This window comes from Aquarana catesbeiana, linkage group LG03, assembly GCF_042186555.1.
Source record: "Aquarana catesbeiana isolate 2022-GZ linkage group LG03, ASM4218655v1, whole genome shotgun sequence".
NCBI classification, from domain to species: Eukaryota; Metazoa; Chordata; class Amphibia; order Anura; family Ranidae; genus Aquarana; species Aquarana catesbeiana.
This window is the reverse complement of record NC_133326.1, coordinates 605,741,083-605,765,002: the sequence shown is the minus strand read 5'-3', so window position 1 is coordinate 605,765,002 and position 23,920 is coordinate 605,741,083. Positions and strand designations below refer to the sequence as shown.

Below are 23,920 nucleotides of genomic sequence, written 5' to 3'. Positions count from 1 at the left end.
TCTTTGTCTTCAGCTTCTGCTGGCATCACTAGGCTGTTAGAAAGGTTCCTGCCCCAGGCAGAGTGATACAAACTGCACTTCACCTGGGACAGGAGCCAGCACTACAGAGGAAGCATCAGCTTATGTGGCTCCTGCTCCCTCCACAGCTGCTTGCTTCCTCCAGCACCAGCTCCATGCACTCTGATACTCTGGCATGGTGGGTCAGCAACCAACGATCTGGGTTTGCCATCCTGCCATCCCAGGGCATGAGTTCACATGTGGGCCACTGATTAAGCACCCCTGCATTATACAGTTCAGTAACAATACTCTAACAAAGCCTATTTAAAATTAAAACACAATGGGAGGATGTAGAAAATAAAAGTTTTATTTAGGGTAGAATTGCCCAATTATAATCAAAAGAAGTTCACGATTCCTCTTTCTCATCTCCATGTGAGATTATGTAACACAGTGACTTGTAGTCGATATTCCCAGCCACATCAATGGGGGTCACAGCATACATCTGTTCTACCTAAAAAATGCAAAAAGAAAGTGACAATTCTGGAGTACAGTGGCTCTGGAGACATTATTAAAGGATTGGAGATTTTAGATTATTTATGTCAGAATAAAAAGAATAAGTCATGAATAGAGCATTCCCTAGAGATAAATATATACCATTCTCAAAGGCATAGCACACACAAGTGATATACCCTTTGGATACTAAGAGGCTTTGTTTACTGCTGACTTCATATGTCTTTAGGGAGCTCCCCTGGGAATAAACTCTTTCTGGAATTCCTAGTTTATTTGATTGTAGCCGTATTAGTGCAATTGTGACAGAGAAAATTGAGTACTGTCCGTGATACTTTTTTTATTTGCACTAACATACAATTTTTCAGGACAAGCTTTCGGGGTATGTCCCCTTCTTCAAGGTCCAAGCAGTACTGATTCACAAATTTTTAAGCAGAATGCTAAAGAAGGAAAAAAGAAAAAAAAAAAAAAAAGAAAACCAAACACATACAAATCAATGGCAATAAAGATAGCAGCAGAGTTATGCCCCGTACACACGGTCGGACTTTGTTCGGACATTCCGACAACAAAATCCTAGGATTTTTTCCGACGGATGTTGGCTCAAACTTGTCTTGCATACACACAGTCACACAAAGTTGTCGGAAAATCCGATCGTTCTAAACGCTGTGACGTAAAACACGTACGTCGGGACTATAAACGGGGCAGTGGCCAATAGCTTTCATCTCTTTATTTATTCTGAGCATGCGTGGCACTTTGTCCGTCGGATTTGTGTACACACGATCGGAATTTCCGACAACGGATTTTGTTGTCGGAAAATTTTATCTCCTGCTCTCCAACTTTGTGTGTCGGAAAATCCGATGGAAAATGTCCGATGGAGCCCACACACGGTCAGAATTTCCGACAACACGCTCCGATCGGACATTGTCCATCGGAAAATCCGACCGTGTGTACGGGGCATTAGTGAGATAAGACAGAGGGAGAGCTAGGGAGGGAATGCAGGGGGGGATGCTGGTCACAGAGCGGTCGTAAAACTTTAGCATAATGTGTAAGGAAACCAATATCTAAATTCAGGCCATTATTCTTCGTGTCAAAAAGAAGTATCATTCTTAGTTCAAACGTTTTCCTTTCCTGGATAGTTCTGAAATTCCCTTTAAGAACTAAGACATTGAGGTCTTCTATAGTGTGGTCCGATTGTGAGAAATGATGTCCCACAGGTGTGCATAAACTGTCTTCTTTATGTTCTTTGATGGTATGTCTGTGCAAATTCATCCTCGCTTGCAACTTCTGTCCTGTTTCACCAACATAAGATCCTTTGCTGCACCTTTTGCATTGGATGAGGTACACAACATTACTTGAGGTACAGCTGTAAGATCCCATGATATTGAAGGTCCCATTTGTGTTTGTAACACTTTTGGATAGATTTATCTGGTTGCATAGTTTGCAGCGTTTTTTATTGCAGGGTTTGCTACCATTATTTGTGACTTCATAATCAGAGTGAAGTTTCCTGCTGATTAGTTTGTGTCTGAGGTTGGGTGGTTGTCTGAAAGCCAATAATGGGGGTTGTTGGAATATTCCTTTCAGAGTTTTATCCTCTGTTATAATGGGTTGTAAGTCTTTGATTATCTTTTTGATCCCTTCAAGTGCTGGGTTGTATGTGGTGACTAGAGGTACTCGGTTATTTGTTTTTTTTCTTTGTGTATTGGAGGAGATTTTGAGATTTGGAATTCCTAGCTCAGCCAACATTATGAGGACCCACTGTCCTGGCAGGTGAAAAGGATCTTCACCCATGAAAAGCATGTCCTGTCCTCTGACTCTTCACCTCTAACCTCTAACCCGAAATAATTGGGACATAAAATGTTAACCAATAAATACCTTCACATGCCATGTGTCTATAGGACCTGTAGCATGTCTGTGTATGTGCAAAATTGCGCTAGATCCCCTAAGTATGTGCAGACACAGACACAGAGGGATCTAATCACAGAACCAGGTCGCATGTGGTATGTAGTTGTCTAGACACATTTTCCCTTAATACTGCATGTAATCCTGAAAATGTAAATTCACTATACTATTCTGCAGTTTTTACCACAAAAAGCTAAAAACGCTTGGTAAATACCGCATTGAACTAAATTCACAGAAGGAAATAAATAACTAAATGCATGCAGTAATTAGGTAGTGATTGAGGCATACGGTATTTAGGGAATCTGTACTGGTTGTTAAGGAGTGGGTGGCTGCCACATCCTTAACAACCAATGAGTCATCATTACCCGCTGACAGCTGAATGTAAAACAAAAAATTGCTGGCAATGAAAGAATTAGGGGGAAAAAAATGGCATGGGCCCCACCCCCATTACATGCAAGGCCCATTGTGTCTGTTATGGATTTTGAGGGGAACCCCCACACCAACATTTTATTTTTAAAATGGCATGGAGGTCCCCCCCAATCCATACCAGGCTCTTATACAAGCATGCAGCCTGGCAGGTCAGGAAAGGGGGGGACAAGCGAGCGCCCCCCAAAGCACCTTATCCCCATGTTCATGGGGACAAGAGCCTCTTCCCCACAACCCTGGCCGGTGGTTGTGGGGGTCTGCGGGCGGGGAACTTATCAGAATCTGGAAGCCCCCTTTATTAAGGGGGCCCCCAAATCCCGGCCGCCTCTACACAGTACCCCCTACTCATTCACAAAGAAAGTAGTATAAAAAGAGACAAGAGGCAGTTTTTGACAAGTCCTTTATTAAAAAAAACAAAAATGAAAAAAATGTGTAGATCCATTGTCAATCGCGATGCCCGCCGCACCCAAAAAAAAAAAAAAAGCTCCGCTTCCAACACTGTCTCCCACCATCTGACAGCTCTGCTGCCTCCCGCTGCTAAATAAACTAAGGGGTAGTGCCACCCGGTGACTTTGGCTGGCATCATGATTGAGGATGGATCTACACCGAGGGAAATTTTTTGTTTTTTATTTTTTTTTTTTAATAAAGGAATTGTCAAAAACCACCTCCTGTCTTTTCTTACACTATTCTTTTTTTTGATCAATGAGTGGGGGTACTATTTATTCAGGGGGGCAGGATCTGGGCCCCTCTTGTTAAAAGTGGCTTCCAGATTCTGATGAGCCCCCTGCCGCAGACCCCCACAACCACCGGCCAGGGTTGTGAGGAAGAGGCCCTTGTCCGTATCAACATGGGGACAAGGAGCTTTGGGGGGGCGAGCCCCCCTGCCCCAAAACACCCCCCTTGTTGAGTTCATGTAGCCTGGTATGCTTAAGGAGGGGGGGGACTGCTCGCTTGTCCTCCCCCCTTTCTTGACCTGCTGTGCTGCATGCTCGGATAAGGGTCTGGTATGTATTTTGGATGGGATCACACGCCTTTTTTTTTTTGCGTGGGGGTTCCCCTCAAACTCTATACCAGACCCGGAGGGCCTGGTATGGATTGGGGGGGGCAACATTTTTTTTCTTAATTTTTCATTGCTGGCAATCCTTTTTTAAACATTCAGCAAGAACCTCGCTGACAGCTGATGACCTATCGCTTGTTAAGGATGCGGAGGCCACCCGCTCCTTAAAAACCATGACAGTTACTGTAGTATTTACTACTGGTAATAAATATGCCGGCTACCGCCAGGCTTTAGATTACTGCATGTTTTCACTACTTAAATACTGCATGACTTGAAATAACTCAGGCAGTATTTTAATAGCGTTTTTTTAGTGAATGCCAAAAAACTTTTAGAAAAACGCTGTGCTTTGTAAATGGAGCCCAGAGTCTGTTAATCCCTATAGCTTGGCAGAGACCCGCAACGTGATTTTGTGCATCCAAAAACACGCTACTGGTCTCTGGCAGGTCCAGTATACCCGTGGTGTGTCTGCACATGTGTGGGATATCTGTCCAAGATGGTGGTGCAGGAGCAAGGCCCTGTAGAAGAACTTGGGCTTCAAGAGGACAACTTTGGTCTCCAATGACTAGTATATCTATTTTTTAATTTACAATAACCAAGGAATAAAAAATAGTCAGTAAGAGTGAAATTCCCCTTTAAGTCAGTTGCAAAAAGCTCATGACCAAAGACCCCGTCTTTATATCAGTTGACTGACCCTTTCAAAAGATGAATCAGAAATATTGGGATTTTGATCAATTTTTAGGGCTTACATCACTAGGCAAATGTAGCTTGCTCTCAGGTGCATTCTGATTGTGATTTAGATCACTTCTGAGATTATTCAGAATTCATTAACAGGTACAGATGACCCCTGCAGATGAACCCTTTCTGCTCTGTATTTTTTTTTTCCTAAACTGCTTCAGCCTCGGTTTACACTAGATGCGGTGTGAATTCACAGTGAATCCGCTGTGGATTCCGAACCGCATCAAATCGCATCGCAAACCCGTTCATGCAAATCAATTGCAGAGTGTATGTAAAGTTAACGACACACTGAAATTGCTTTGCAAAATGCAGTGCGATTTGATTCTTGTGCGGAAAAAAAAAGGGTCCTGCACGAGCTTGGTGTGAATGCAGTGCGATTTGAGCCATACAAATCCATGGCTCAAATTGCACCCTAGAGACAACGCATGTAATTCGCATAGGAATGTGCTGTGATTACTGTGCAAATTATATGCGGTGTCCCGCACCGCATCAGTGTGACCTCAGACTCAAGCTGCTTTTTCATCACTTGTATCAGAAGAGAACCAGGTCTAACATGAAAAAAGGCAATTGGCGTAGGCCCAAAATAATAGTATAGTTCTTTTTTAAACAAATTACATTTTGACAAGGTTATGTATGTTTGTTTTGTTTTAGTGTAATATGCAATAGGTTTGCAGTGATTAGGAGAACTCTGAATAACCTCAGAAATGATTTAGGTTGTCACACACTAATTTCAAATTGTTATATTTGTAAAAAGCATCATGGTGGTTGTAGTTCCACAAGAGTTAAAGAAGCCCGTTTCCTACACCATATTGACTATATATATGACACATTGTTGCAGCCAGTGGAGAAAATGTTTGATGTTGTTGTAGTAGAAGTAACTGACCTCTTCTGCTGTGAACTTGTCTGCTTGTGTCATAAGGAGTTGCTTTAACCTGAAAAATAGGGGGAAAATGGGAATTTTTAATCATGGTAAAAACATTTAATTTGGTGATATAACTTTGATAAAGTTCTTCTAGCTCCACATAGTTGCAAATTGTGCTATACTGTCTATTTCTAACTACCAGTCATCATAGATATTTTTTGGTTGGCAGTGGCATATCTCTCTCCCTTTCCACCTCTAACTAATAACAAAACAGGAAAAAAGATAGTGACCATTAATAATTCATTTTACAATAGTCTTATTTTCCTAACCTGCTAAAAGCCTAAAAGTGATTAACCACAGGTTCATTTAAATTACTTTTCAATCTTGGTGTTATATATAAGACTTGCTGTCTTGTTAAATACAAAGAGAAAAGATGATTTGCATAGTGTAGTGTTCATAATTCATTCATAGCGTATTTCATAGTTACTAATCAGATTTCAATTTACTGCTATTATATTATTCAAAGTTATATTTTATTATTGATAGTTTTTGGGTTGCCGATTGCATTAACAATATACTTGGAGTTACGGGGAATATTGAGTCAACTAACAGCTTTACATAGAACTTGAGGGGTTCCTGGCTAAGGACTTTGCCTAGGTAATCTATGTGACAGTGATCTAGAAATGTGCGTCTGTATGCTGTTCCAACGGACCAAAAACGACGCATGCTCTGAAGCAAGTACAAGACGGCAGCTATTGGCTACTCGCTATTGAACTTCCTTTTTCTAGTCCCGTCGTACGTGTTGTACGTCACCGCATTCTAGACGGTCGGACTTTGGTTTGATCGTGTGTACGCAAGACAGTTTCAGCGAAACTCCATCGGAACTTCGTCAGAAAAACCTTCAGAGTGCATTCGTGTGTACGCGGCATAACAGAATTTCCTAGAAATCCTATAACTTCTTGCATTAACAGTGTAGAATTCACTTACTCATCCTTATTGATGTTGCCAGTTCCATTAGGGTCTAGAAGTTTGAAAGCACTTAGTATAGAGTCTTCTGGGTCCGTTCCTAGGAAATCAATGTTTAAGTCAGTTTTACAACAGGCAGAGTAGGCACCGGCCTATGGGCATCTTGCAGTTTAAGGGCCTCGCAACAACAGATCAAAATAATATTGATTTGATCTTGAAAGAAAATTTTTAATGAAAAATTAAGATTTCTTAAATTGTTTACAAAAGATAGAAAAAACAAATCAACTCAAACAAATTAAAATTTTACATTAACCCCTTCACGCCTAAGGGTAAAACAAATAATAATGCCTAAGCGCAATTTTGCAACTTTGACATGTGTTAGTAAAACTGTACATATCATCACAACTACTTTGTGCATCCAGGTGGATTAGACCTTGTTTTTTTTCAGGACAAATTGAGCTTTCATTTGGTAGTAAATGGTTATGGATATCTCATGTTTTTTTTTGTTTTTTTTTTGTCAAAGGCAAAACTAGCCCAAAATAGTACAAAAAAAAAGTTTTTTTTAATGTAGCTATATATTTCTTGTTACTACCATAACCTACCACCAAAGAACAACCCAATAAATTTTTCTGCTCCTGACGATCTCAGCGATACCACATACTGTATGTGTATGTTATTGGGTTTTTGTGCCCGTAATACAGTCCAGAAACAATAGTGCGCATTTTGCTTCTTTTTTTTGTGTGTCCTACCTAAAACACACTGACACTGATTCTAATTAAATATATATATATATATATATATATATATATATATATATATATATATATATATACTGACCCTAACTTTGGACTCAGACCTTGACCTTAAACCCACGCTTGACCCAAACACTAACCCTAGCACTGACCTAGATCAAACCTTGATCTAGGTATTTTTTCTTTATTTTTAATTTAATTTTTTAATACTTATTTATTTTGTATTTTTTCTACACACCCTTTTTTTCTCTCTGCAAGAAGAGAGAAAGATACAGTGGGGCAAAAAAGTATTTAGTCAGCCACCAATTGTGCAAGTTCTCCCACTTAAAAAGATGAGAGAGGCCTGTAATTGTCATCATAAGTATACCTCAACTATGAGAGACCAAATGTGGAAACAAATCCAGACAATCACATTGTCTGATTTCTGAAAGAATTTATTTGCAAATTATGGTGGAAAATAAGTATTTGGTCAATATCAAAAGTTCATCTCAAAACTTTGTTATATATCCTTTGTTGGCAATGACTTTCAACTCCCTCCAAAGGTTTTCTATGGGGTTGAGATCTGGAGACTGGCTAGGCCACTCCAGGACCTTGAAATGCTTCTTACGAAGCCACTCTTTTGTTGCCCAGTCCAGTGTGTTTGGGATCATTGTCATGCTTAAAGACCCAGCTACGTTTCATCTTCAATGCCCTTGCTGATGGGAGGAGGTTTGCATTCTCTCTCTTAAATCTCACGATACATGGCCCCATTCATTCTTTCATGTACACGGATCAGTCGTCCTGTTCCCTTTGCAGAGAAACAGCCCCAAAGCATGATGTTGCCACCCCCATGCTTCACAGTAGGTATGATGTTCTTTGGTTGCAACTCAGCATTCTCTCTCCTCCAAACACGACAAGTTGTGGTTCTACCAAACAGTTTTACTTTGGTTTAATCTGACCATATCACATTCTCCAAATCCTCTTCTATATCATCCAAATGCTCTCTAGCAAACCTCAGACGGGCCCGGACATGTACTGGCTTAAGCAGGGAGACATGTCTGGCACTGCAGGATCTGAGTCCCTGGCGGCGTAGTGTGCTACTGATGGTAGCCTTTGTTACGTTGGTCCCAGCTCTCTGCAGGTCATTCACTAGGTCCCCCCCATGTGGTTCTGGGACTTTTGCTCAACGTTCTTGTGATCATTTTGACCCCACGGGGTGAGATCTTGCGTGGAGCCCCGGATCAAGGGAGATTATCAGTGGTCTTGTATGTCTTCCATTTTCTAATTATTGCTCCCACAGTTGATTTCTTCACACCAAGCTGCTTGCCTATTGCAGATTCAGTCTTCCCAGCCTGGTGCAGGTCTACAATTTTGTTTCTGGTGTCCTTCGACAGCTCTTTGGTCTTCACCATAGTGGAGTTTGGAGTGTGACTGTTTGAGGTTGTGGACAGGTGTCTTTTATACTGATAACAAGTTCAAACAGGCGCCATTAATACAGGTAATGAGTGGAGGACGGATGAGCCTCTTTAAGAAAAAGATTCAGGTCTGTGAGAGCCAAAAATCTTGCTTGTTTGTAGGTGGCCAAATACTTATTTTCCACCATAATTTGCAAATAAATTCTTTCAAAAATCAGACATGTGATTGTCTGGATTTGTTTCCACATTTTGTCTCTCATAGTTGAGGTATACCTATGATGACAATTACAGGACTCTCTCATCTTTTTAAGTGGGAGAACTTGCACAATTGGTGGCTGACTAAATACTTTTTTGCCCCACTGTACAATGTATCTTTCCTCTCCATTTACAGCAAGAGAGAGAGAAACACAGGGGCAAGCTTCACAGTGACTGATCACAGTGGTAGCCAATCAGAGGCTACCACAGTGATCAGGTGACCCGGATCCCGATCGTTAGTACGAGACCTAGGGCTCTTGTTGAGACCCCGTTCTCTGTGCTGGGAGCGCGCTGTGCGGTGCCCTTCCAGCACAAGGGGAGATATGCATATATGCGGCCCCAAAGAAAAAAAGCCCAGTGCAGTGGGGACCCATATATGTGTTATGTTGCCATCTAGGGGTTAAAGACTATATAGAGAAAATACTGTATTAATGTAATGTACCCAATAACAGCTTAAAGTACATAAACCACAGACATCAGGTTCACATTACAGTTTGTCTCTTAAAGCTCATCCTCTTTCAGGTGTCAATTTGTAAATAGTAATGTTTGGTGCAACCTACGTATGTGTAATGTACAGTAGTGATGGTCATCTCCAATTCAGTTCAGTGTTATCCCACTAGAGTGGACACACGAGAAACCTCCAAAAACCTGTGAGAGGGGCCCAAGGTTTAGACTGCCTAAGGGCCTCCACAGAGTTTAATCTAGATATATTCTGCATGAGGGTAGGTAAGGTAGTAAAAGATTTCATATTAGCTGTATTTGTTATTTACTGGCCCTGTCTGTGTGCCTTAGAAGTTATTCCTTCTGTATTCTTTAGCCTTGTCTCCTTAGTATATGCATACTGTGGAAGCTGTGAAGAAACTATGTTGTGCTCGCATTTGATTTGAATATAGCGCTGTTCCAAGTTGCTAAAAGTGACCCTGTCATGAGAAAAGTATAGGAGCCACCATTTCTGGCACCCTTTTAACATTTCTATTTGCCTGGCTGTGTCTAGTTTTAGTACTTTTAAGTCACAGAACTGGAACAAGCATGCTGTGAATATGTGTCAGAAAAATGTCAGAATTCCTTATGTTCATCATTGTTCCAGGTTGGAGACTCAAAGCACAGAGACAAAAGAATCAGCACGACAACCAGGAAATTAGCATGCTCAGAAGAGCGGTCCAGCAGCTTCTCGCCCGCTCACTCCCACCTGCTTTCAGCTACTGCAATGAAAGCCACATAGGGGATTGGTTCCTGTAATTGCCCCTCTCCATACCAATCACCCCCTTCTGTCTATTATCTGATCCCCCTGCTGCCGAGGCCCCTCTTACAGCACTTCTGGCTTTCACCTCCTGTCCCACCAGCTTTCAGCTGCTGCAGGGAGAGCCAGAGGGGGATCAGTTATAGTTTTTGGGGCTCATTGCCACTCCAATCAACATCCCTGTCAAAGATCCTCTTCCCCCTGCTGCCTGAGCCCCCTGTGTGCCCCTAATGCAGCTACTGTATGCCAGCTTCCCCCCTCTCTGTCTAGCTTTCTGTTGCCTCACTGTCCAGTGCAGCTGAAGTCGCAGAGAAAGGGCTTGAGGAATTTATGTCCTCAGTCCCTTTCTCGGTCTCAAAAGTAAAACTTCAAGGGACTGTTTAGACCCCTGATATTTCACGAAAGCTGAAGCCTGTCAAAAAAATTGTAACAAATAATAAAAACATTCTAAAAAATAAAATAAATTGTAAACAAAAAAAAAAAAAAGAAAAAAAGTAATGGCTCATTCAAAAATGTTTTTTTTTTTTGTAGGTGGTCATTAGTGGCTCACCATTAAGCTTCTCTCCAAATAGAGTTAGGAATACAGTGAAGTTGATGGGTCCTTTCCCTTCCTTAAGCATTTCCTCCAACTCATCATCATTCACATTCATCTTTCCTGAGAAAGAGAAAAACAAAGAGAGAAGAAGATTCTAGTAAGCAATATGGATGGGGTGGTGGAATAGTCAAGGTTGTTAACTCTTTGTTGGACGGTGCACAGAGTCAGGACAAGTTACCACAATGCTATGGTTTACCAGCGATGGATGGATAAGATATGTTTATTGTTAAACACAACAGTAGGGAGAGGGGTTTAGTGAGTAGACCCCTGGCAAATATGCGTGTGTAGATGTTTGATCACTTAATCAGGAGGGAGCATCCCGGCCAGCCAAGTGTCTTGTGCAACATCGCTGGATCGAGATGGGACTCGGGTAAGTATTAGGGGGGCTGTTGCACACAGAAGGTTTTTTTTATCTTAATGCATAGAATGCATTAAGAAAAAAAAAAACCTTCTGCCTTTACAACCACTTTAAACATTAGATAAATTATGACCAATATTTATACAGTTCTCACAAGTGCAGTAACTTACCCAGCTGCATATATGTCTCTTTAAGGTCAGACTTGCTTATTATGCCATCACGGTTTTGATCTATACAGCTGAAGGCCTAAACATAATGAAAAAGCATAGCTTTAGTGTCATGATTACTGAAGAAATAGGTCCCTGTATTGTTTGCTTGTCACAATTACCAAATAAGCTATTATCTTGGCAGTTGGCCCAGAACTAATTTAAAGTATATGTGAACCCTCGCTTTGTAAAACAACCCTTTCAGTTTAAAATAGAAATGAAAGGCAGAACATTTGTGTATGGATATAACAAACATCATAAATACCATATAAACCTTACAACAGAGATTTTAAAAACAGAGATTTTAAAGTGATTGCAAAGTCTCTCTCTTTTTTTTAAAATAACAAAAATGTTATACTTACCTCTTCTCCATTCAGACACGGAGCCCCAACTTGGCCCCGTCCTCTTTCTCCCCTGATTGGCTGACTGACTTTGATTGACAGCCGTGGTAGCCAATGGTATCGCTGAGGTGTCTCAGCCAATCAGGAGAAGTGTCCCGGACAGCTTAGGCATTCGTGGACATCGCTGGAGAGAGATGGGGCTCAGGTAAGTAATTAGGGGGTGCTGGGGAGGCTGCTGCACACAGAAGGTTTTTTTTATCTCAATGCATAGAATGTATTAAGATACAAAAAAACCTTCTGCCTTTACAACTCCTTTAACATAATCTCTGTTCTCAGCTGCATAAGAGCTGGGGAAGGAGAAACAGTAGCACACTAAACTTCCCAGTGAGTGGCTGTGTGTGTGTGGGGCTGGGGGGGGGGTGTCAGGACAAGTCTGATCATTGGAGGAGAGCATTAACCACACTGTGCTCTTCTCCCTAGTGTGGGCAGTTTTTAATAGGAAAGCAGAGGGACTGACAGGAACACCAGGGATTTTACACAAAGGAAGCAATACAAAGAGAACAGGATACTTTTTATACAAGTACATGGTATAGCACATATCAGGGATATGTTGGGTTTACATATTCTTTAACCTCATGGTGATAATGCCCTTAAACAACAGGATACTTCTTTGTATTCCACTCAACATTTGTATTGCACAAAGCTGTCCAACCCCTAGACTAGAGAACCATTCAGTTTTGTCCAGTTCGTTGCCTTGTACCAGTGCAGAGCAAGTGAGCTATAAGCCTAGTACACACTAGAACTGCACGATTATGGATAAAATGAGAATCAAAATTTTTTTGCTTAGAATAAAGATCACGATTCTCAGCATAACATCATCTTTCACATTATACAAAAAAATTGGGCTAACTTTACTGTTTAGTTTTTTTTTAATTCATTGAAGTATATTTTTTCCTGCGCAAATACCGCGTGACATAAAATATTGCAACGAGTTCCATTTTATTCTCTGGCATCTCTGCTAAAAATATATATATAATGTTTGGGGTTCTAAGTATTTTTCTAGCAAAAAATACAGATTTTAACTTGTAAGCAACAAGTGTCAAAAAAAGGTTTAGTCTAAGTGCTTAAACTGACCTCATTTACAGATGGAAGTTCATTCTTTTGATCAGAAAAAAACAAGAGATACATTGTTTCGCTTTATCGCTGTTGATAAACATTTGCCAGCTGAGTTGTTTTTTTATTTTGACAGCTCTGCTCGGCTCTGCACTTGTTTAACATGAATCCGGGAAATGCTGTATTAAGATCCTGAGGGGGGTTGAATCGTGATAACTATTTTTTTAACGATTAATCGTGCAGCTCTAGTATACAATCTTTTTTTATTTTTTACTTCAACCTAGTTGGCTGGACAAAAAAAACTGAAGAGATCCAGAGGATAACCTGTACTAACAATCGGATGTTAGTACAGTTATCTGATTAATCGTGCAGCTCTAGTACTTTTTTACTTTAACCCAGTGGGCTGAACGATCAGTTATCTGATTAATTGTACAGCTCTAGTACTTTTTTACTTTAACCCAGTGGGCTGAACGATCAGTTATCTGATTAATCGTGCAGCTCTAGTACTTTTTTACTTTAACCCAGTGGGCTGAACGAAAAAAAAAAACTGAAGAGATCCGGAGGAGATCCTGTACTAACAATCTGATGGCGCTCTTCCCCCCTGAGCTTGGCACACTGGTCGGCGCCATTGGCTGAGAGCGCTGATCAGATGCTGTCTGGCTGCTGATCGGCAAATCTTTTTCGGTCATGCCCCTTCATCAGAAGCCAGACGTTCGGCCAGCTTCTGTTGGACCAGCTGCCGTACACGCTGGCCGAATGTTGCCCAGTTTCTATTGAACTAACTGATACCACCTTATATTTGACCTGTGTGTACAGAGCTTTACAGATTTCCTTTGACAAGTTGGTGATAGATTTGTGGTAGGAAGCAGCTTTTATGCTAAAAAGGCTAAGATATATCATATTCTCACCTCTTTAAATTCTTGGATCTGTGATTGCTCAAACATTGAGAAGACATTGGAAGAACCTCGCTGGGCACGTTTTGCTGCAGCTTTACCACGTGTCACTGCTTTTCTGCTGGCCTGGATAGTGTATGAAGAAATGTGTAAGGAAAAACAAAGCTGAAATATTTTATAATGCTGGAATATATTAGACTGGATAAGAAAATGAGTGGTTCAGCACTGCACTGACACATTAGGACATAAGAGACAGGGCTAGAATGATATGATGGATGCATTCAAATTTACCTGCAAAGCTTGGTCTGATATGAAAGCATTGAGTGACCTCCAAGTTATCCTTGAAGTCATCATTTACCTTGGTCATTGTAGAGCTAGTAGTAGTTAGTCACATTTACTTATACAGTACTTATTTGGTAACGTTTAACCACTTGCCAACCGGTTCACGCCGATATACGTTGGCAAAGTGGTTCGTTATCGTGAATCACCATGTGAGTACCTTTAAGGGCGATAGCAGGCACGCGCCTCGGGAACCCAATGCGTGTGGCCGGTGGGCGCGATCTTTGCCAGCCTACCGCGATCGCGTGCATGAGAGCAGGAAAAGGAATTTGTGTGTGTAAACACTGTACTAAGTAGGAACAACGATATGTCTCCTCCCCCAGTCAGTCCTATCCCCATACAGTTAGAAACACTAACTAGGGAACACATTTAACCCCTTGATCGCCCCTTAGTGTTAACCCCTTCCCTGCCATTGACATTTACACAATAATCAGTGCATTTTTATAGCACTGATCGCTGTATAAATGTCAATGGTCCCAAAAATGTGTCAAACGTGTCCGATCTGTCTGCCGCAATGTCGCAGTACCTCTAAAAATCGCAGATCACCGCCATTACTAGTAAAAAAAAATAATAATAAAAATGCCACAAATCTTTCTCATAGTTTGTAGACGCTATAACATTTGCGTAAAAAAATCAATATATGCTTATTGCGATTTTTTTTTTTTTTTTACCAAAAATATGTAGAAGAATATATATTGGCCTAAACTGAGGAAAAAATTTGTTTTTAAAAAACATTTTGAGGATATTTATTATAGCAAGAATTTAAAAATATTGTTTTTTTTTCAAAATTGTCGCTCTTTTTTGGTTTATAATGCAAAAAATAAAAACCGCAGAGGTGGTTAAATACCACCAAAAGAAAGCTCTATTTGTGGGAAAAAAAGGACGTCCATTTTGTTAGGGTACAGCGTCGCACGACCACGCAATTGACAGTTAAATCAACGCAGCTGTGTTTATCTGCCTCCTTGTAAAGTCCTCATTGAGCTCTCTAACCTCTCTTTTACACATTTATTTTCATTTGTTTAGAACAAGCAGTGCATGTTAGTTGTGGTCATGTACACTGCTCTATACATACTACAAATCCCATAGTTCATAGTCCATAGTCTACCTTGAGAGTGAGTAAGAAAGCATGGTTATGTTCCAATCTACAGCGGGGACCATGGAGAATCACAGCAGCTCAAAAAAAAAAGATCGTTTAAAGATTTAAAGGAGGCTGAGAGCAATAGAGGGTATTTTTTTAAATGAAAAATGCAAACTTCTCAGTTAGAGGCCTAATTGTTTAAGTCAATTTAAATATGTTATTGAATCGACTCTGTAAAAGTTTGTACTTGTATTGTAAATTTTACTAAAAAATAACAATTAAAATTGTTGGAAAAGATAAATGAAAGCTCAAAGTGTTTGTTAACCCCCCCCTAAAAAAATAGATTAGTCTTTTATAAAAACGAGCGTTAATAAATATTGATTTAGCGCAATCTTAAAGCGGAGCTCCACCCTAAAGTGGAACTTCCGCTCATCGGATCCCCCCCCCCCCCCCCCGGTGCCACAATTGGCACCTTTCAGGGGGGAGGGGGGTGCAGATACCTGTATAATACAGGTATTTGCACCCACTTCCGGGAATAGCTAGCCGCAGCTAGCTGCAGATGTCCACCCCCCACCCCCGTTGTGTTCTGGGAAACACACAGTTCCCACAACACAACGGGGACCAGTGAAGATGCGCAGCGCAACTCGTGCATGCGCAGTAGGGAACGGGGCAGTGAAGCCGCAACGCTTCACTTCCTGATTCCCTGACCGAGGATGGCAGCTGGGGCAGCCGAGAAACACTGGACCCCGGGACAGGTAAGTGTCCATTTATAAAAAGTCAGCAGCTGCAGTATTTGTAGCTGCTGGCTTTAAATAATTTTTTTTAAGGTGGACCTCCTCTTTAAGGCCGGTCACGTGACTCTCGGCCGGTTTCCAGGACTACTGCAGGAGAGGCTGAGAGGCCATGTGATCTCCCCGGCTGACATCAGAGGGAGATCTCGGCCCCTCCTGCAGAAGCAATATATCGGATGTATACAGTGGCCGCGAGTCATGTGACTGGCCTGAAGATTGTTCTAAAGACTAACGCAGTGTGCTATGCCAGGCTCTAATAGAGGGTTTGGCAGTGTTTGTGTTATTAGCGTTAACAACCACTTTAATCAATTACATACATAGATTTTTTTTTTTTTTAAACTGGAGTTTTGTATTGATTTAAGTTATATAAGTTCAAATTGTAAGAGCCTTCACTTTCATACATTAAGACCAATGTGTCAGATGACACCTGGGAATATTATCCTTGTATATGTATACATTTAAAAACTGGGCTTAAAGCAAACAATCAGGGTTAAAACATGCAATTTTAAAAGCAGTAGCTATACAAAAGCATGTCTCTTTAATTCAACTGCAGTGTGTCTGCTATATTTGTTAAATATCCTTCAGAACAGGGCTGGATGAATGCCAAAAGTCAGATAGATATGGTGTCTGAAGAAACAAAAATTCTAACCATTGATTGTTACAGATAATATCCGAGTTGTACCTTCCTTCCATGTTTACAGAATGCATTTGTAAAACTAGTAAAAAGGGACTATTTTCTAGTTATTTTTTACTGCCCAATTTGCTCTTTTATATAAATTCTTGCCCTAACACACAATGTATCATTTAATAAGTATAGTCATAAAAATAGCATATACAGCAGAAAAACACATTAAGTCCTGGTTCACGTTGCAGCGATTTGGCGTGCGATTTGACATGTCAAATCGCGTGGCAAATCGGCGGCTGTTGCCGGCAATGGCACCGTCCAAATCGATGCAACGCCGACATTGTGGCACCGCACCGAATCCCAAAAGTATTTTCTGTACTACTTTGGGCGACTTCGGGGTGTGATTTCCATAGACATCTGTGCAGAAACCTGCATAGATGTCTCTGAAATCGCCGCCGAAGTCAGGACTGACATGGGGGAATTAAATCGTGCGAGTTCAGCTGAACTTGCACGATTTAATTCCCGCTGTCAGTGTGAAGTTCAGTTGCTGAGCAGTATGACTGAATTGTTTATACGGGAAGCAATAGCTCAGCTTCCCATCCCATAGTTAAAGCAGCATTAAACCCAAAACCAAAAATGTAATATATTGCAGCTTACCAAACATTAGATATAGTGGCTGTAATGGTTTTCTTTTTTCAGGCTTCTTTTGCTCTGTTTTCACCTGGTGATCTGGCCAATAACACACCTCCTATATTAGAGTGCCTCCACTCTGAATGAATGAGCACAGGGGGTACAGCAGACAGCAGCATTGCCTGTGTGTGTGTGTGTGTGTGTGTGTGTGTGTGTGTGTGTGTGTAGTGTTAAATGTGCTAGCAGATTTAGATACACTAATAATTTGAAGCCAAACTCCAACTCACACTTTATAATCAGTTACTTACAGCAAATATTTTTTTTTTTTCTTTTAGGATAAAGATTTTAAATAAATAAAGGCTGATCATTGTGAAAACCCCTGCCAATGTTTGTCTCTTCCCTGTAACTGATACATTGTGAAGAGAACTTGTTTGAACAGACTTGGTGGCCGGATCACCAAATAAAAATAGAAGAAAGAAAGCCTAAAAAGAAAACAAATGCAGTCATTACATCTAAAAATCGGTAAGATGCAATATCATAGATGTTTTCTTTTGGGTTTACTACAGGTTTAAATCATCAGTTTGGATGTATCAGGAAGCTGAGGTTTCCGTAACTGCTAAAGCTTTGCAAAATGTATGACATTGATCTCCCCTCAGCAGACAAGTCATACCCTCCCCTTACTCATACACACCTCATCAGAAAGTGAACCCCTTGCTGGCACACACATATGAGAGGAGGCTGGCAAGAGATCATTTTTCAATTTTATTTTAAAATACAAAGCATACCTTTTGCAGCACAAAAATGATAACTTTTTGATCATGACGTATCAGTTTATAAAGTATTTTCTTTTACTGTACTAGGTAAATTCTAATATATAATTGTTTTGCTGCTTTGCGGGAATTTTTTATCTTTTGATAATGGTTGGTATAATCTTTTTCATGCCCATTAAGCTGCCACAGCCAGGAGAGATAAGGAAAGTTATATGTTCTGCCAAGGAGATATGTGCTAAAAGTATTGCCTGCCTGGCAGATCTTTTTCTATACTTTCTATAAACTAGGCATTGGGACTGTTCAGAAACGTGGACAGATTGCTCACAACTGCTCTAGATGAACCATATCCTGGAAGGACAGGTATTTTTGTACAGTGCATTTACTTTTTGGTACCGGTAACCCAGGCTAGTAATTTTGATAGCACTTTGTCCCATAAAGGTCAAATAGAAAACAGTGCTCTGACTCCAAGCTTCTTTTTAATCATTTTGCTGACTGTATAATAGACCTAGAATTAAAAAATTAAAATTAAAAAAACTTGCTTCGGTCTCAGCTTCCAACTGCTTTCAATTCACTCCTGCCTCCTGGGTATGCAAAATCCTGTGAGAATACACCCCTAACTTCCAAAATGCTGCAGTTTACCTTTTTTGGCAAAGTAAGCATTTGCACAAGTTCATTACATTCCCTTGCCAAATGCAAAGGCACTAAAGCACCATCATTAAACTCATTAGACCCTTCCTGCTTCTACCTTAATACAAGCTTGTGCTGAGAAAAAGGTAGGAGGATGCCATTACTTACAAATTACTAAAAATATTAGTTGCCTAAAAGAAATGCTGATCCAATATCAATATCGATATCCAGCGTTGTCCTCACCCGGGTTAGTTCTTTACTGGCCTTCAGGTTTACGGCATCCTAACTGTGGGCAGCCAGCTCTGCTGCTTTTGGTTTCCCAGCCGGCTGCCCACTGCACATGCAGGAATTACGCTGTGAATGGCTCTGCAGTCTTTTGGGACCTGTGACATGTCCCAGAACACTGCAGGGAGGGAGAGAGGAGAACTTCCACTAGGATCCCCTGTCAAAACAAGGTACCCATAAAAAAATGACATTCCAAATGTGGCAGGGGAGGAGGACTTAAAGTGGAACTTCCCCTTTTTTTTTGGACTTCCCACTTTAAGTCAACATTCCTGATCTGAATGCTTGTTTCAAGGTACTGACTGAAACTGAGGGAACTGTAGCTATTAGATCAGAATGACAGTTATAGGGCGTACACACGGTCAGACTTTGTTCGGAGATTCCGACAACAAAATCCTAGGATTTCTTCCGACGGATGTTGGCTCAAACTTGTCTTGCATACACACGGTCACACAAAGTTGTCGGAAAATCCGATCGTTCTAAACGCGGTGACGTAAAACATGTACGTCGGGACTATAAACGGGGCAGTGGCCAATAGCTTTCATCTCTTTATTTATTCTGAGCATGCGTGGCACTTTGTCCGTCAGATTTGTGTACACACGATCGGAATTTCCGACAACGGATTTTGTTGTCGGAAAATTTTATCTCCTGCTCTCCAACTTTGTGTGTCGGAAAATCCGATGGAAAATGTCCGATGGAGCCCACACACGGTCGGAATTTCCGACAACACGCTCCGATCAGACATTTTCCATCGGAAAATCCGACCGCGTGTACGGGGCATTAGTCTGGTATTGCATTGCCCTGGGCTAGACTGCAGACAGAGGAAGAGAATACAGGGGTTGATTTACAAAAGGAAAATAGGCTGTTCACTTTGCAGGTTAACATCTTGGCACCGACATCTATGCAGCCTCCCGGCGTGTGGGTCTTGACGCCATTTGCGTACCAGAATTTAAATGTTGAGAGCGTGCACCGTGCACGCTCCCGACACAGTTACCGGCAGCTAATGGCTACTTGCAATCTGGAGCTTTCCGATCATGTGACAGCTGTGACAGCCAATCATGGCGGTCACTTGATCATAAACCCTGTTCCGCCTCCCGGCATCTGACACCCCTTAAAGGGCCAGAAGGCGCTGGCACCAAGGGGTTAATTTGCACCAGGGCTTAGTGAATAAGGTAAGCTCTGCTGACTTCCATCAGCCAATCAAGTGCAAGCAGAAATGCTCTTTGTGATTGGGTATTCTTTGCAAAGTGAAACTTCACCACATTCACGAAGCTCTGAGGCAAGTTCTGCTGCAAAGTGCAACTGCACATGGGTGAATAGCTTTTTTGCCTTTAGTAAAACAACCCCATTTTGTACAGCTGACTGTATTTGGTGTATATATTTCCAGAGAAACTTCCACCATTTAGCACCATCCTATTCCTTATCCTTCTTCCACTATTCAGCAATAATCTAGATTAGCATGAAATACATCTGTACTTTGTGTACACTGCCACTCTCTGTACTCCATATCAGTCAACACCTGAGCACAATTATGTAGCTATAATTATAGAAGGAAAAAACATTACAAATAGGTGCAATTATAGTGCCATCCATATACTGTACTACCCTTGCCGGTAATAATTGGGGTAGACTGAGGAGCTCTCATTTAAGAACGAGCTGTATGATCTTATAAAGTGACCACAAAGGGTCACAGCAATTGTTTGCTATACAATTTCAGTTGATAAAAAAAAAATCCTTACATACATTTCATTGTGGCTGTTGATACTTTAACCTGAGTTCCCATCGGTTGGTGTTCTGTGCTACTCTGGACTGCCATAGTGCTGTCCCCAGGTATACTGCATTGTGGAGTGGTAAGACAGTCATTGACAATCTCCACCTGTGCACCTATCCCATGGTATAATTACCTACTATAGGAAGATGAATTATTGAATAACTTCCCTTTTTTGTTTCTGACATCTCTGTTATTTGCAGCTCCACTATTTTGTATTCCCTTATCTTGTCCTGAAAGATCCTTACCTGAGCATAACAAAATGATTTTCATATAAGTATGATGAACGTTCCCAATATAATTCTTAGAAATCCTGACGCACGGTGTAAAATCAGAGACTGATAAAGGAACCATGCTAATTTTCACATATAAAATGGAAACATTACTATGCAACATTAGTTGGGAGAACATGTCACAGTGGGTCTTTTTTTCTGAGCCAGCTTCTATTCCTTTTCGAACGAATCTATACATATCACACACTGCTCACTTACCATTTCTGTTGTCTCCTTGCGTCTCCTGACCCTCAGTTTGCAGACCCCCCACTTTTTATACTGCTCTTTATCTGAACTCTAGCTAAAATAGAAGCATGCCTGAAACAAAGGACCAAAGATGGCTGGGCAGAGCTGGGGAAGATAAGGGCTTAAGTGTTCAAATTCCACACCATCCAGCTGATACAGGTCCTTACTGATGTCCTATAGTACACAAAAAGCCCCTGAATACTTTTTACTAGCATTTTATACTTAACTACATGGCATTCTCAGATGTCATATTACATTTAATGCCAGAATCTCCCTGAATATTATAACAATGTGTCATGTTTAAATTTGTTTTATTATCCTACCTGCCTTATGCAAGGGCACCTTTATAACATCTGTTACTTGTAATATATTTGCTGTGTTATATTATAGGAACACTTAAAAAGGCATTGTCTTAATCCATGTAGATTGCAGGCAATTTTTAAACCGACCAATACAGAACTATTAATGTGGGTACATTTCTCTCACACTATATAGCAGGCACCAGCGTTGCCAACCCCCTGAAGTGAAATTTACTGGCAGGACGCCAACATTTACAAACAGCACCAATTTTTTTACTGACAAAAATCATGGGATTTTTCAGTGCTAAACAGTGCAAATATCAATATTTAAACTATAAACATGTAGCTAGTGCTATCAGCAATGTGTTTAAGTTAAACAAAAATCAAAAAACATATTTCTCCATTTACAGAAAGGTCAGATTAATATAACCCAGCCAGCACAAAGTTCCTCCATAGATCAGTGTATAGGAGTCCCCCCTTACAGTCAGGACTGTTTTTAAGGCAGGGCAAAAGGGGCAGCTGCCCTGGGCCCCATCATTGTTGTGGGGCCCAAAGCAGCTGCCTCATACTTGCCAACTATCCCAGTTTTAATTCCCTTATCCCTTGAAGCTTTAGTCCCATACCAGGGGCGGATCCAGGGGGGGGGGGGAACAGGGCAATTGCCCCCTCCAAGATTGTGGGTGAGTGGGTGGGCAGGGAAGGCATCGCTGTGGGTGAGAGAGCCGGCGGGCGGCTCCACAGCTGAGAGCACGGGCGGCTCCATTACGTGAACAGCTGTGTGCGGCTCAGTGACAGTTTGTGAGCGGCTGCTGGCCAATCAGGGAGCCAGCGGGCGGGGAGCAGAGAGATAACATCATCTCTCACCGCCCAGCGCCGCCCTGCATCCCTGCAGTTCCGCCCTCACTGTAGAATGTACAGGCAGCCGCGGCAGCAAAGAGATTACATCATCCACACATCCGCTCAGGATGAGCCCTGTGTTCGCTCTGCTCCCATCACTCTCCCAGCGGCAGCAGCCAGCCCATTCCTCCCTGCCCAGCACTGATGACAGGGGGTCACCATTTAAATAAGCCTGACTCTGACTGGGACACAGTAGACAATTATAGCAGGCAAGTGACAATCCGCAACCTGTGGCATGGGACGTGGCAAGTGACAATCTGCAACGTGTGGCATGTGACGTGGCATGTGACAATCTGCAACATGTGGCATGGGACGTGGCAAGTGACAATCCGCATCTAGTGACAGGTGACGTGGCAAGTGACAATCCGCAACGTGTGGCAGGTGACAGTGGCAAGTGACACGCTCGGGGCTCCCACTGATTCTATGGTGAGTTGAACCATTTCATTTTTTATAACCATGTAATAATAGTAATAATGCGCTTCAATCATCCTGACACCATAACAACCATGGTGCTGTGATGATTGAAGCGCTAACACCAGCCATTTCCCCATTAAATTTACCCCCAAAAAAACGTATTTTCTGGCAGTGCCCCTCCCGAGACTAGGCTCTGGATCCGCCCCTGTCCCATACTGTGTCCTTATATCTCAGTGTAAAGTTCTGTTGCTGTTGCCCAGCTCTGCCCTTTTGCTATGTACAGATGACTCACCTGCAGACCCTGTGTTTACATGTAAATAACCTTCATTGATATGTAAATAGCGGCTGCAACAATATGTAAATAGTCGCGGAACCGCTGCATTAATATGTAAATAGAGGCAGCATTCATATGTATATCATGTCCCCCTGAGGTCATATCTACCATCACTTCTGCTGAATGCTGCCCACTGGAGAGGTAAAGGAGTCCTGCCTACAACTATAGTCATTAAAGTGGATGTAAACCCAAAATTTTTTTTTTTTTTTTTATCATACTGTAGAGTATAAGACTTCCTATCATTTGAGCCCAGTCTTGCCACACAGACTTAATTCATCTCTGAGCAATCCTCTTTTATTGTTCAGTGAGAAAAATCTTGACAAACTGAGAAAAACTTTGTCAAATCCTCCCCCTTGCTGTGAGTGACAGGTGATTTACATCTCGTGCACTAGCCTAAGACATGCATTATTTTTTAGTTCCCACCCCCACTCCTTTCTTCAGCAGCTCTGCAAGGATTGAATGTTCCACACCTCAGCATGATTTGGCATGCTGAAGTCATGTGGTTACTTTCTTGTCTTTTCACTGGATGTTAGAGATCATAGCAGAAGTTCAGCAGAAGTTCAGTGTTAGAAATACACAGGAGAAAATGCATATTGACAAGGGGAGTGTAGAGGTGGGCGGGGAGTCTACTGACATCACGACTCCACCCACCGAGCTCCAGACAACAGACCCACCCACAGAATCTGCAGTTTTTCAGGTCTAATAACAGACAGAGGGGAGACATTTGACAGGTAAAGATACATGCAGGAGGCATGTATATCCTTATAGATAACCCCTATGGCAGTAGTTTAGAAAGGATGACATTGGGTTTACATCCACTTTAAGCCTAACATGAGCCTGTTCAGCAAAGGTAAGCAAATTGAGGGTGGAACCCTTCCTCAAAATATCATGGTGCCACAGGACACTGAATTTTGGTGCATGTGAATACGCACATCTCAGCTGATGCATGAGG

General features: G+C 41.6%; 1 protein-coding gene across 2 annotated transcripts; it reads right to left on the bottom strand.

The window, feature by feature from the left end:
* Positions 1-348: 348 nt before the first annotated feature.
* MYL7 (myosin light chain 7) lies at positions 349-21,121 on the bottom strand. Of its 2 annotated transcripts, none has more exons than XM_073624106.1 (7): positions 20,998-21,121; positions 13,612-13,722; positions 11,214-11,289; positions 10,641-10,745; positions 6,471-6,549; positions 5,505-5,553; positions 349-508 (listed from the first exon to the last, which is right to left on the bottom strand). In XM_073624106.1, exons 1-7 carry the CDS (start codon positions 20,998-21,000, stop codon positions 404-406), a joined length of 528 nt encoding a protein of 175 aa, XP_073480207.1. In that variant the 5' UTR covers positions 21,001-21,121; the 3' UTR covers positions 349-403. The 2 variants fall into 2 exon arrangements, with proteins under 2 accessions (XP_073480207.1, XP_073480209.1); XM_073624108.1 differs by lacking the exon at positions 20,998-21,121 and adding an exon at positions 17,087-17,481.
* Between the last annotated feature and the right edge of the window lie 2,799 nt (positions 21,122-23,920).